General features: G+C 39.9%; 1 protein-coding gene across 2 annotated transcripts; it reads left to right on the top strand.

Annotated features, from left to right (window-relative positions):
* The first annotated feature begins 47 nt into the window (after positions 1-47).
* LOC129109899 (lysosomal-associated transmembrane protein 4B-like) lies at positions 48-14665 on the top strand. 2 transcript variants are annotated; one of them, XM_054622048.1, is made up of 8 exons: positions 48-77; positions 1915-2033; positions 2941-3052; positions 5602-5675; positions 6055-6177; positions 6319-6417; positions 9097-9192; positions 13505-14665. In XM_054622048.1, exons 2-8 carry the CDS (start codon positions 1938-1940, stop codon positions 13583-13585), a joined length of 681 nt encoding a protein of 226 aa, XP_054478023.1. In that variant the 5' UTR covers positions 48-77; positions 1915-1937; the 3' UTR covers positions 13586-14665. The 2 variants fall into 2 exon arrangements, with proteins under 2 accessions (XP_054478023.1, XP_054478022.1); XM_054622047.1 differs by lacking the exon at positions 48-77 and adding an exon at positions 1796-1800.

The following is a 14665-nucleotide window of genomic DNA, read 5'->3' as shown; positions in this document are numbered from 1 at the left end:
CTATATCTGTGCCAGTTATTCTTAGAACCTCCGTTTTAAACGTTCCAGTAATTTCTCCCTCTGATCTTCTTTACCTGGTAATGTACTCTGCTTTTCTCGGACTGTCTTTTGCCTCGTGTGCTGAACCTCTGACACTAATGACTGTGTTTTCTTTAACTGTCAATGGGGTTCCATTTAGAAAACAGTGTGTAGGATCCCCGCTTAATGTTTGCATATATACAAATGAGTAAATGTTCGTATGCCAAAAAATATTCAGATTTATAAAACCTTGCGTACGCCTGCCAGTTTTATAAATCCCAAATCAACCTTTATATGCGCAGCTGGATCTGCCTCACATCCCGTCCTCTACACACCCACATTCAACCAGAAATGGTCAATGCAAAGCACCTTATGAAGCCTGCTGATCAATGGTTCTTTACGGGGATTCACGCCAACTACCGAGAGGAGGAACTCGTTCCCTCCTAATTCTTCCATTTACATCTATTGTCCAAGCATTACACATTACAACTGTCACCACAGTATTTATATGTTTACAGCAATCAGACTGATTGCTTACAAAATGACCACTACTATCAGTGGATCCACCTACCTGGATGTCCTTTAAATAAAGAAAGTTTGATAGGAAAACATCACACAGGAATTTAATTTATTCATTCATTTATGTTTTCTTTTGTTATTTTGATAATGACTGATAATGAGGATATGGAGTGATTGTATGAGACCTCGCCCTGGTTTTATTTCCAGACTTTGCTAGTTGACACAATCCCCATGTGTAGGTGGTGAACATTTTCCAGGTGAGGTGAGTGGAGAAGGCAGAGTGTGTGACAGTCACCATGGTGACTCCACTGAGCTCTGATACTGGCATCGGATAGCTGTTCAGTTTGAGTTCAGTATGTTGTATCTGTCCCTATGGAATAAACCATAAATTAATGGATAAATTCATGTTCACTGCAGCGATTTTACTCATCAAAAAAATAGGGGAATTAAAGTTGCTCGAAAATTGAAATCTCCTGCCAGATTTGAAACTCAGCTAACGTGATTTTGTTCCTCTTCTGTCGGTTGTTTTGGTTTATTTTCCCTCCGTGGTTGGTTTGTGTCTCTTTACAACTGAAAGGTGCTTGTGGAAAAGTTAAAGCTCACTAGTACTAGAAGCGCAACTGACACTGCTGGTTTGACTGTCTATGATGAAGACACGTCATTTAAAGTAACATATGCAATGAAGTGAAATGAAATGCCTCTCACATTTCATTTGTTCAATCTGACTTCAGTTCAACACCCCCACTATGTGTGTCTCCAAACTGTTCGACCGCATGTGTCAGAGTTCCCGTACAGGTGCACAACGTTTGCGTGGGAAGTGGCGTACGCCTCTTTCAGGCCCCGTTTTGTGCGGGTTCACCTGGATTCTGAGAAACGTTCATTGGCAATGTCAGACTATTTCTGAACATGTAGTAGACTAAACAACTATCGATTAATCTGGGAAATGATTGGTAGATTAATTGATAGTTGAGTTATCAATTAATAGTTAGTTGCAATGATGCAATATTGGAGACAACAGACACACATTGTTCAATATCTGATTCAGAGTAACTAATAATGGTGTGTGTATATTGATAGATTGCATTTAGATCATAAATGAGAGAATGGAATGTGGTTATGCCTAAACATTTTTCATACTAAACAACGTCAACACGAATTAATTAAAGGGGTTTTATTTTGAAACCGGAAAACGCATTTTTCACTGACGCTAGCTTGACGCCGCTCCGTTCCGTTAAGCCGCTCGCGGTGATAAGCACCGGACAGGTCAGTCGGAGCCCGTTGGTCATTAACGAGGAACAACGCTCAGCGGGCGTGACTGGGCAGCGCGCGCACTTTCGTTCTTTTATAAACGTCTTCTTCGCTTTAATGCTCGCGCAGTTGTGAGCAGACAAGCGGACAAGATGATGATCTCCCCGTGGGACCGCTGGTTCTCCGCGAGCTGCTGCCTGTGCTGCCATGTCCGCACAGGAACCATCATCCTCGGGGTCTGGTACATGGTAAGCACCGCCTATCGTCCGTCACTCACCGTCTGTGTGGAGGCATCCAGAAACCAGCAGGAGAACATGACTTCATCAGGAAGCGTTCAGAATGTGTGCAGCGTTAACATGCGTGCTATTCTCATTATAAAGCAGATCTTTTTTTACTTACAGAAAATGTTTAAATTTCTTTTTTAATCTTGAAATGATATAATTTCGTTATACTTTCAGTACTGAGGTATATAGGGGCCTATAAAGGAGCCTCCTGTATATATAAATGAGCATTAGTCACTGAATTCCATATGGGTTTATCCTCCTCTACATCCTTTATTTTATACATCATTGTTCTTACCCTAAGGAACCTTAAGTAATAACTCATAATGTGGTATTTTCCAACATGTTCTTACTTAATCAGAACATGAAAATGTACACTCTTTTGACTGCATCCCTGTGTTTATCTGAATGTGCAGACGAGAGGGTTAACTAAACCCAACACCCCTTGTGGAAAAATCCTCCATATGAATAAATCAGCATTTGGCCTCTCCAGGTAGCAGCTTTTGTGTCCGGCCCATTGACTGCAGAGAATGTTCCGTTACATTCACCTGATCAATGGGGATGTATGAGTCATCTGCATAATGAGCTGCGTCAGCCAGACCAATACAAAGCCTTATGTATGTGCCTGGATTTAGAGCTTTTACTGCAGATATGTCATTAAACACATCTCTAGGAAAAGTTCTTATCACGTTTGGGGTTTCTAGAGCCACTGTGTTAACATGTGCATTGTGAAATGTTTAAAAAATGACATGTCAGAATACCTTCAGCATCTGCCTTTTTTCCTGCTCACCGTTCTGCTTTTAACCCCCCTCCCCCCGTCCATGTTGTTGCCTCTATCTACCCATATGTCCTCTTCTGTCCTCGTCTCCCTAAGCTCATCAATGCCGTGGTGTTACTCATCCTGCTCACAGCGCTCAGTGATCCTGAGCAGTACCACCTGACCAGCGCTGAGTTGGCTAATGACCTGGATGTCATGGATGACGCCAGTAAGTAGCCCAGAGGGCCACTAAATGTACTATATGTGGCCTCACATTACTATTATTGGCTGTGTAGTTCTTATTATTTTTGCATTCTACTATCTGAAGGTTTCTGTTTCATATAATAACATTTGTTCAGGTTAACAGCTTGTTTGCATTCTGTCTGAAACCTCTGCAGTGTTTTTGTTCTACCTTAAACTGAATCTCCTACAGCTGACCGTGACAGATGACTTCATCTCTGCTTGCAGGGTTGTCGATTGACTAATAGAACAATTTATTTAGTTATTAGCGGGACCTCACACATGACATGTTTGTCTAGACGATGGTCAGCACCTCCTTATTTTATAACCAAACGGCCACAGCCACAGACAAGCCTGATGTCCATCTGTGCAGAGCCTTTTGAAAATGCCATGCCTACCAGACCAGTGAACACTGGACCAGTCTGACTGGAGGTGGGCCGCAGCACACGCTGCTGGTCGCCTCTGATTGGGAAGGACTGTGTTGTCCCAGTTCTGAGGGATAAGGGTGTCCTATGATGCTGCAGGCTGGGCCGGACCATGCATCAGGAACACAGTCAGCCTGTCCGTAGGAACAAGAACACTATGATATTGCTTATTTCATTTAGGGTTGTTGAATATTCCGATTTGACAGACAACAAGCTGTATTCACAGCTATTTTGTGTTTCTCTGAATTTTTAACCTTCTGCCACTCCATACGGGGTTGGAAATATGCAGCTTATTCCGCTGAATAATAAATCAGATATTTATTTTATTTTAAGCCAAATAGCTCAGCATGTGTTTGATGCCGTGCTTTTGTTTGTTGTTCTTTTTTTCGGGCATTGGCTCAAACATATAATTGAATACAGCATCAAAGCCTGCACAGCAGCCAGTCACAGCATCACATTTTCAAAAGAGGACATAAAGCTGTGAGACAGACAAAGCATATTCCCCTGCTATTTGTGGACAAAATGTTGATTTCTTGTACCACGTCACACTAATTGAACTTTTTTCAAATAGATAGTTTGCCGCTCTCATAGCTACGCTCACACTGCAGGCAAAAGTGGCCTGAATTCGATTTTTATTTGTACATATCAGACACAGATCGCTATGTTTCATAACAGTGTGAACAGCTCAGATCAAATGGAATCTGATCTTTTCAGGTTTGGGCCACTTGCATATTTGGTCCTTAACCCTCTGAACCCCAAGCACTTTCCGGGAGTATTTTGCTCCGGTTACATTTTTCTCTCTGTGGCCTTGATTTTCACTGCATTATATAATATAATATAATACATATAAAAGTCCTGCAACTCTATGGAAACGGCCCAACCATGGCTAGAAGTAGAGAAAACTAAAACATGTATTTTTGCAGTATGATAAAAGTTACCTTAGTATTAATCATAAAAAAGTTAAAAAAAGTTGAATTTCTTTGATATTTTATTTTATAAACATTATCAAACAATGGAATCTTTATATACAACTTGTTTCCAAGTTGTATATAAAATGTGTTACCAATTTTAGAAATAAATGGAGGCTCCATGTGTTATATATTTATATATATATATATATATTTTTATTTTTATTTTTATTTTTTAACTATAAACATTTTTACAGCCTCTGCTCTGTGTTCAGCAGCCTGCAGTTCAGTGGAAGTTTCAAAGAACTTTTGTAATTTGACTGTTGGGCTCAGGAGAATAACTTTGGTTGCGCTGAAGAGCTCAGAATTAATTGCTTTTTACAGAGTCTGGAATCGTATCAAAATCCATGCAACTTTCATGTCAGTCTAGATCGATATTTGGCCCAATTCTGCACCGGGAAGCCATTCTCATAACAATCCCAACTCTTCTGCATCCACATACACACACCTCTGTACTGAAATAGCAGCCATAGCTCCACAAAAAGACACCATTAAACATTTGGCTCTCTTTATCCTCATCCTTGTTTTCATACTCGCTGGCTTCCACTGCACTAAAGCTTGCATTGTGAACGTATCCATATTGTGTTTTCCGCAGCAGCAGACAACTGTTTCTATTGAGATAGAACAAAGTGGAGCATTTAGAAGCTGAGGTGAAATACATTTCTCTCAGGAGTTGGTGGGGACCAAAAACAGAGCTAAAAGGAGAGTGATTATAGGAGTGTCCGTATCGACTTGACGTGCTTATACTGTGTATTGCCTCTTCATACACTTTTATGAGCAAATGTGAATCATCCTGTGACTCAGGGTTTCACATTATAGATGTGCATGGCATTCTAATGGGTCACAGGACGGATCAATGTTTCCCAGTACCGCCACATAAACTTGTGTGTAGGTATTTGCCCGGCGCTGTGCTTATGTAACTCAATGATTAGTTATTTTGATATGAGGTCAGGCTGACATGGAGCGTAGAGCTTAATTCATGTCTGGTTGACAGATGCGGCTTGTCGTTTATCTCTTTTGCAGAATTAGTTTTTCAGCTTAACATGATGTGAACATTTTCACAAATTTGATTTGAAAATCCAAATCACTTGCCGGAGCCAAAGTGACCTTACTCTGACTTTTAACTTCTCCTCTCTCTGCCTCAGACATGTGCATCGCCTCAGCCATCTCTCTGCTGATGATACTGATATGTGGGATGGCAACATATGGTGCATACAAGGTAAACTAATGATTCATAAGACGATACTCGCACAGCGCTGCTGATTACAATTAATGCTGATTTTGTTTGTCAGTTCAGAGAATCTTCATGTGTTCATTTCCATAACATAAACGGTTTTCAAACTGTTTGAAAAAGATATGAATGTTGCCACGCTACTGCTTTAAATACTTACACTACATCTATTTTTGAAGTCTTTGAAAATAGAACGGATCCAATAACCATCGCCATCAATTTTATTATCCTGAACACTGTATGTGACCCAGTTCAAGCTCTGATTTATGTCCACAGAGTTGGTCAAGGAGCTCAGCTTGTTTCTCTACTGCTCTCATATAAATACATCACCATAACTACCTAAAAAAAACACATATCTCTGTTTCAGCTGCGTGCAGCCTGGATCATCCCGTTCTTCTGCTACCAAATATTTGACTTTGCACTCAACACCCTGGTCGCTGTCAGCATCGTGGTTTACCCAAACACAGTACAGGATTACCTGCAGCAGCTGGTGAGAAACCTCAAATGTTTTACTCTTCGCAGAAAAATAGATCGAAATACAGCTACAGATGCCTCTGCTATCTAGCGACCGGTTCTCCTTTTACTTAAAATGAACTGTCTGCTGCTTATGTTTTTTCATTACTCCCTGCAGCCTGATAACTTCCCCTACAAAGAGGAGATCGCTGCTCTCAGTAACGTGTGCTTGGTCCTCATCGTGCTGCTCTTCATCGGTTCTATTCTCAGCTTCAAGGTAATGCGCCTTCATTTGCATATCTTCACCAAACGTTTAGCAGCACTTTATAGTTCTTTGCAGGCCTGCCAGGCTTATATTTGCAGCACAACACATTTTCTTAAAACAGAAAAGATGTACAATGCAACATTGTTACACAGGCACCTGCTTATTTTATTTAACTTTCTGTCCAGATGTGGCTTTACTGTTTGTATTAAGCAAATATTTTTATGATCCCCAAGGTATCACTTTCAAATCATCTTAGTTTTTTTCTTTTGAGTCATGCATCGCACAACAGATGCTGTCCAGTAGGCTTTTCCCCCGTAGACATTTTTGACTTATAGTTTCAAAAAAGCACTAGTGTCCCAGTGAGCCATGATACTGTGACAGTGAGCAGCTTGCACAATACTGAACAAATTATTTACACCTGTGCATTTCCTACTGTCATGTTAAAGTGACTGTGAAATACGTGGGTAAAACCGTTTCTGAAAGTAGAAAGGGATCTACTGATATGTACTTCGTCGCTGTCAGCTTTCCCACATTCGGGGGAAGGATTTAATGTCGCAGCCACAAATTACTTGTCAGTCACTTGTATCTCTTTAGCCAGGCAGCATAGCTCGAGGGCTGGCAGTGTCAGACGATCTTCCTCTCGGGCCAGGCTTAATTATCTCAACAGCTATTGGATGGATTGCCATGACATATGGTACAGAACCTCTTGGCACCCAGAGGATGAATCCTAATGACTTTGGTGATCCACTGACTTTTCAGCCACCAGCAAGTAAAAGTTTTCACTTATCTAGTGAAATATTTCAACATTTACATCTACTGGTTGGCGCAAAATATTGCACAGACATTCCTGGTTCCCAGATGATGTATCCTACTCACTTGGATGATCCCCTAAAGTTTCGCTTCAGCACCACCATGAAGTTGTAAATTAAAGTGAAATATATCTACAAATATTGGATTAATTATCATTGATACCATTGATACATTCATGATCTCCTTAGAATAAATTGTAATAACTATAGTATCCCCTGACTAGCACCATCATCATTTTTTGATGACATTCTATAAGGTCCCAATGTTATGTATGTATATGCATTTATGTTCATATATAGTGAAGCATTGTCTGGATTTACGTATGTATTCATACGTCCATTTGTGTGTTTTTATCATCTCGTTTTACCGTTTAACTATTGTTGTTATTGATATGTTCTGTGATCTTTTGTTTTAACACGTCTGGTTTTTAAAGTGCTATATGAATAAATGTAATATCATACATTTTTATTACTATCATTATCATCAGGTAAAAATGTATATTTGTCCTATTTGATTTATGGCCAAATACCTGCAAAACTAATAACATTCCTGTCTGCCAACTAAAATGGCGAACATAATAAACATTTCCTCCTGAGCATTAGCATGTTAGCATGCTGACGTTAGCCTTTAGCTCAAAGCAATGCTGTGTTTAAGTCTAGCCTCACAGAGCTGCTAGCATGGTGGTAGACTCAGTGTAGTTCATTTGTACGGGGTTTGTATTGTGTAACTACAGTCAATCCGTCAGATATGTTGTTGTAGTTATGATGGAGCTTTGCTGACAACTGAAAACATTTCATTCAAAAAATCCAATGTACAGTCTGAAATTATAAAACAAACTTTTAGATTTTTACATTGGAAACCCCATGTAGTACTCCCAGAATCTGATGGAAATATTTTCTTTGCACAATCAGCATCATTATCTCACAGTTTTCTCAGTGGAATGGGAGCTAAATTGATTGCTCTCTGCTCTCTCTCAAACGGATCTTAATTGGGTTACTATAGCAGCTCAGTCTGGCTTTGGTTGATGCCAGAGGATGGATTCAGCAGATGGTGTTGTTTGGCCGGGGAGTTTCAGTAGCAAGCTCCCTGTTGAGAACCAGATGATTCCTGGATGACAGGAACTTTTTTTGCTAACCTGAAGTAAGGTGCTGAATAGCCTTTAGAAAGACTCTGAATTCAACAAGTGGATTGTTATCTGTATTTTATGTGTTCTTTTTCTCTGTTAGTGAGAGTTTCTTAGAATAACATACTTTTATTAGAGCCTACGTGATGCATGTTATCATGGTGCCCTCTGTGTCTGTTTTGTACCGAAAATGTAGGACAGGAATGTTACATTTCCACCACACCTTCTCTGGGAATGAGATGACCTCATTATTTAACATTAGAATGGGGAAAAGCTGGTTTCCTGAAAATACTATACTACTTAACTTGATGCCTTTATATACTGTAACTAGACTAAATTAACATGCTCACAGTTGAAACCACTTTCTCCATCTTAACTTAGCGTGTTAGCATGCTAATAAGCTCAGAATACAGGTGAGGCATATTGAAATGTTATTGATTTTGTAGCTATTGTTTCATAATCTTAAGTATTGGGCAAACTAGTTTTTTGACCGCATGACGGTGCTAAAATGTAAAGTTGTTACAATTAATCCCAAGAAGGACATGAATGTCGGTACGAAATGTTATGGCGATCCATCAAATAGTTGTTGAGGTATTTCAGTCTTGACCAAAGTGGTGGACAGACTAACCCAACCATCCATAGAGCCGTGGCACTAGCGTGGCTAACAACCCTTTGTGTGTTGTGATGTGAAGCTTAATATGTTTACTTAGCCTCATTAACCAAATAAATTATTTTGTTCTCTTTCTGTCTGATTTCAGGCCTACCTGATAGCATGTGTGTGGAACTGCTATAGATATGTGAGCGGCCGGGGTGCTTCAGAAATCCTGCTCTATGTCACGACCAATGACACCACGGTAAGTCACATATCCTCTGCTGATATGTGGATGGCGATATCATATCCTGTATTTTTGTCATTGTCCACAAATCCTGTTAAAAACCAAGGAAAACTGTGTGTTAGTGTTCTCCCGCCTGTCTGTTGTGTTGGCCCCAAGCCCATTCGTTTTTACTGTCAATGTATTTTTTTAAATAAGCCCCAGGAGTTTCCTAAAACAGCTGGGCACTGTAGTTTTTTTAAGACTTAATTCAAACAGGAGTTTGACATTTAGTGCATCACTGAGTGTTTATAGCAGCAGGACAGTGTACGTGATATTGCTTTCAAAAATAAACCTCCATGTACATGGTAATAAGGGAACATGTGTGCTGTGTAACGGTGTGGCTCATTGGTGATTTGACATTGATTTTGGGCAACAACGGAGCTCTATGGCACAGAACAATAAAAATATCAGGCTTCAGTTACACAGGCACAACTTGTTAGTTTTAGGATTAAAAGTTGTTGGTTTGGTCTTGGTGTTGGTTTGGTTGATAATAGGAAAACATTTGAACATCACCAGACTTATCAGTTAAACAGAAGATAGAAGAGCATTGACATTTGTTCTTAGTCTTTGCTCTAGGCTTCATTTAGCTGTTCATATTCCTGGGAAGTCACACTACAGTAAAAAAAAAAGAAATAATTTGTTTTTCTATCAACTTTTTTCCCCTGTCAGACCACCTGTGTAAATGTTCATAATGTTTCCCAATGAGCCGTTGCATACTACAGACAGACAAGACGTCACTCATTCCTCACTCGCAGTGTACAGCTGAAATAATACTTTAAAATAAATATTTCCAAAAAGGATTAGAATGTCTAACTAGCAGATCAAAGTCAGCATATGTTGATTAAATGTAAAGAGAAAAAAAAAGAATCACTGTGTGCATGTGTGCAATATATTACAAAATAGTCCATTCAATTATACTTTATGTCTATATTGTCATCTAGACATCAACATGAAACAATAACTGATCAAAGGCAACAAAACAATTCCTGTGGGGGAAAAAAAACAACTCAGGGCAGTCTGACAACTGTAAAGTCATCATGTCGGGGGAGGGAGGAAGTATACAGACGGGCTGTAGTAGCAGGAAGTTTTCCACAAGCTAGCATGGATGATTGGACACGCTTGTACAGACAGATGGGGCTCCACGCTGGGAAAGTCATTATAATGGTGGCGGAGGCACGGTAGTAGCACAGTAAGTGAGCTCCGTCTGGGTGTTTCTTGGTCGGTGTCCTGTTGCTCAGCGCTGGCCCCCTGACCGCTGTTACCCCCCTGCCCACACACTTATTATAACTACTTTTACTTTGACAGAAAGTAGGCAGCAAAAACACTAATGACCTGTTATGACCATCAAGAAAAGTGTTTTTCAGCATGAACACTTCAGGAGCTGTGAATATCTGTCTCTATTGCTGACCTTACTAAGTTGGGTTTCACAGTTGAGTAACCTGCACTCCTCAGCCTGCTCTGCGTGCAACAATCCACACAATTTGAAACAACCCACCACACTCGACACCTTTGAAAACCATGTGGCTTTATGCAATGTTTAGAGATTTTAAGAAACATCCTGATGGGTAAAATACCTGAGCTATAAAGAGAGGAACGGGAGTTCACTCACGTCATTAGTTCAAAGTACAAGAAAAAACTGCCCTTTTATTTCCTGACATTAGACTCACCTCTGCAGGTATATGGTTTTTCACTTAGAGCCTGACGTATTCAATGAGAGCTCCCCACAGGCAGGTTTGTGGCAGCTTGCATGTCTATACATCACTAATACAGCAGTTAGGTCAAAGGTCAACTAATGGGTTCCGTATGAGCCAAATTCCTGCACACATTCAGAACAGTCACTCATACCCACTCAGTCAGGTGCTTTATTTTCAATAAAGGAGCAACAATAGGTAACCATTGAAATGCCTCGTAGAACAAAATGAGCATTATTTCTCTTTATGGGGTTAGTATGGGTGATGACCTAACCGTTTGCTGAGCCACGCTCCTTAAAATAAGGACCAACCGTCAATATTTCTGTTCCATAAGTCTTTCACAGTTATAACTGGTGCAATTTTACCATTCGAAATTCGTAGTAATTTTCGAAACAAAAAAGTTATTGATTTCTCACAGGGTTCTTATTTCTCACCAATGAAATAAGCAGATTTCATTAACTTTAGCTAACTAAAGTAAGCTAATGCTAATGCCAAAAGAAGTCGGTTTACTGTCCATCTTGCCATTCTCGCTCAGGACATAAGCAGTTCACAGTGATAACTGGTGCAGATTTGCCATTCGAAATTCTTAGTAATCTTTGAAACATTTAGTCTATGATTTCCTACAGGTTTTTAATTTCTAACCAATGAAATGACGGCTGGCGCTAGCAGATTTAATCTGCTGTAGCTTGCTTACGCAAGCTTACGCTAATGCTAAAACTCCATGAGTTGGATGACTAGAAACTGTCTTTTTAATGTTTCGTTTTAAGATTAAAAGCTTATGAAACGGTCTTAAATAACCTCACGATAGCTATATACATGATTTGGTGCTAAAAAAGTGATGCTAAAGCTCCTTATCCTGCATAAAAAGTTAGACTTAGGTGAATAGTTGTTTCTGTCAATTACAGGTCACTCTAGTTCAAGGGGGCATTGATCCATGTAGGAGGATCTTGTCCCTAGCAGAGGCTTTTAAAGGTTATGGATTACCTGATGTCCATGTCAGCCTTTAAAGATTAGTATGGTTCACCTTCTCAGAGGAAAGACTGAGTCTGTCCTTATTGACTAAAAAACCCTCAATGACTCATTGTTTAAAACATGGGAGACACAGGACAGACACATGGTGTTTTTGTATATGAAGTCAAGTGAACCACTGAGCGAGCCTACATTTCTGTTAGCCATGGTGTCAACAGCAGAACCAGAATGTTGAGTCACACCTGACATGTTCTGCCTCTGCACAGTCTCAGCCTTGCTTCCTGGTTGAGATGAGCAGAAAGGAAGCTGTTTGGTTGGTCATAAGGCTGCTACAGTCTTTTCTTTTCTTTTTTTTTTTTTTGCATTATTCCCTCCCTGTTTACTATTTTCTCAATTAATCTTTTGGTCCATGAAAATCCTGCAGCATGTGTCTTAACCTTACGTTTTACTTTTTAAAAACCCTCCCTAAGGTTATAAATATTTGTTCTGGACCCTCCCAACTATTATCTCAAATCAGCCCAGATTTCAAACTTACCATGTTAAAGGAACAATCATTTTAACATAGAATAAACAGCACATGAGGATTTGTAAACAATGGCCAAAACAGAGGAACGCACACATGCTTCATCCATTAGTTGAATACATACACAGTTCTGTTCTGACGCAAAATAAGTAGTAAACAATTTTTCGCTGTTTCTCAAAACTGACAAGGTTCTATTGTGAAGTAGAAAAAAATCTCTAGTACAGAAGCATGATTGTTGTCCTCTGCATATGTCAAATGCACCTTTTATGATCAATGACGTTTACAAAAGGAATATATTTAATGTTACTTGTATATTAAGAAGATAATAAAAAATATATACAATACAAATAAATAAAGACCCTGCTATCTCAACAATAAGACAATCCTACCTTTGGCAAAAAGAAAATAATATATCATACGCCATCTTTTTGACACCACCCTACTACGCTAATATATGTCACACAGTCTATAAAAACACTTCAGTTTGTAATTGTACTTAATTAAACCTTGCTGTTTTAAGGTTTACGTTTGCCATTTTATTCTATTCCTTTCATGTAATGTAGTATGTTGTTTTCTTGTCAAAGTGCTTCCTGTCCACCAGTTTAATTCTCTCTGAATTAATGAAATGTGGCATACGAATATAGATGCCTTGCGTTACATACTGTACTGTTCTTTGTAAATGTTACATAATCGAACCAGTGTTGGTTAAATCCTGTGGTTTTGATCAGTTAATCAATTAGAAAAAATCATCGCTGTGTTTCTACAGTAGCCCAGAAGGGACAAACCGCATTTGCGCGTCGACCACCGTAGTTCTACTTCACGCTTTGCACACGATAGAAGTTTCAGTTGGTTGCAATTTGAAACCTCGCCGCTAGATGTCACCAAATCCTACACACTGCCCCTTTTAATCCAAAGTACCCTTTTTACTGTTTAATTCTTCTGTTTGACACTGCAACAAAGCTGGTGTAATATGTTGTAACTTAAACCAAAAGCAATTGACAGAGTATCATGTTATACTATTTGACACTATTTATTTTGTACCTGCATTTTCAAAGTCAACTCATTCAACCAAAAACTGTTTTTCCTCCTCTTTGCTCTTCATCCCCAGGTGCTGCTGCCTCCGTATGATGACAGCGTCAGCGTCCCTCCCAAGAAGGCTCCTCCCCCGTATTCCACCGCTACAGCATGAAAACATTCCCAGCATCCTGCTGACTGGGCCCTTTCTGTTAATAACCCCCCCCAGCAAGATTTATGCACCACACTGCCTCTCCAGTGTACACTATATCCATGGATATATTGTATCTTCACAGACATTCCAGTACACCCATGCATGCACCGACGCGTACAAAATCATCTCGCACACGTATGCACATGCACACATCTCAACCACCACGTGACCTCTCATCCCTTCCTGTTATTGGTGAGCTCATATTCTCGCTATTCCTCATCCATGTGTCCATTCTGTTTCTGTTTCCGGATGTGATGTGCATTTCAATGCATTTGAACCTGGGTGCAAAAAGGCACTAGAAAGTTTTAGATTCTATATATTTGTATTGATTCTAGTTACGCTGTGTGTGTGTGTGTAACCGTAATAGTATTTTGTTGTGCTACCTTTGATAGTCATATCTAACTTATGCACAAATTATATTATTGCCCAGAGCGACGAGGGAACCATCGTCGCTCGTTTCCCGTTTGTCTCGTCTCTGCTCGTGATCAGGGTCGGATTGCCTTTATTCATAGCTTTCTCTCTGATGGGGCGCCCTTCATAGACCCATGTGTGAAGTGTCACCTTGACGGGAAGTTGTCCCAAAGAAACGTGTTTGCCTGTATTCTGACATGATCACAGAGCAACCTAGTGTATACTGAACATATCACCTTCTTTTATTTAACTACAAACCATTTGTTTTGTGTTATCAGGAGTGTTGAGTTGTGCATAACTTTTAAATGTAACTGTGTGTTTCTACTGAATGACAAGAAAAGTCTAATTGGGAGGCTATTTATCTATTATGAAAGCACAGAAGTAGCGCTGATCTGGAATCAGTTTGCTCTTCGATGTAACTATGAATGAGTCGCTGGAGGGAACCCGGTGCAGTGACTCCGGATCGGGGCCTCTCTACGTCCAGGAGCTCAGTAAATACGGGCCCTGGTTGTGTTTTTGTAATCAAAACCAACGGGAACTTCTGTTCTGTGTAAACACACAAGTCTGCTCCACCAGATGCAGCTATTGGCCGGCTGCTTCATGGTCCACAAAATGTTGTGCAAGGACACA

Source organism: Anoplopoma fimbria, chromosome 20, assembly GCF_027596085.1.
Source record: "Anoplopoma fimbria isolate UVic2021 breed Golden Eagle Sablefish chromosome 20, Afim_UVic_2022, whole genome shotgun sequence".
Lineage (NCBI taxonomy): Eukaryota > Metazoa > Chordata > Actinopteri > Perciformes > Anoplopomatidae > Anoplopoma > Anoplopoma fimbria.
Note: the sequence above shows the minus strand (reverse complement) of the source record. Positions and strands in the feature narration are given on the sequence as shown.

Coding starts and splice junctions, on each gene's coding strand:
- LOC129109899 (XM_054622048.1), top strand. CDS start 1,938: ATGATGATCTCCCCGTGGGACCGCTGGTTCTCCGCGAGCTGCTGCCTG. Junction 5,676..6,054: donor CAACATATGGTGCATACAAG/GTAAACTAATGA, acceptor TCTCTGTTTCAG/CTGCGTGCAGCCTGGATCAT. Junction 9,193..13,504: donor TCACGACCAATGACACCACG/GTAAGTCACATA, acceptor CTTCATCCCCAG/GTGCTGCTGCCTCCGTATGA.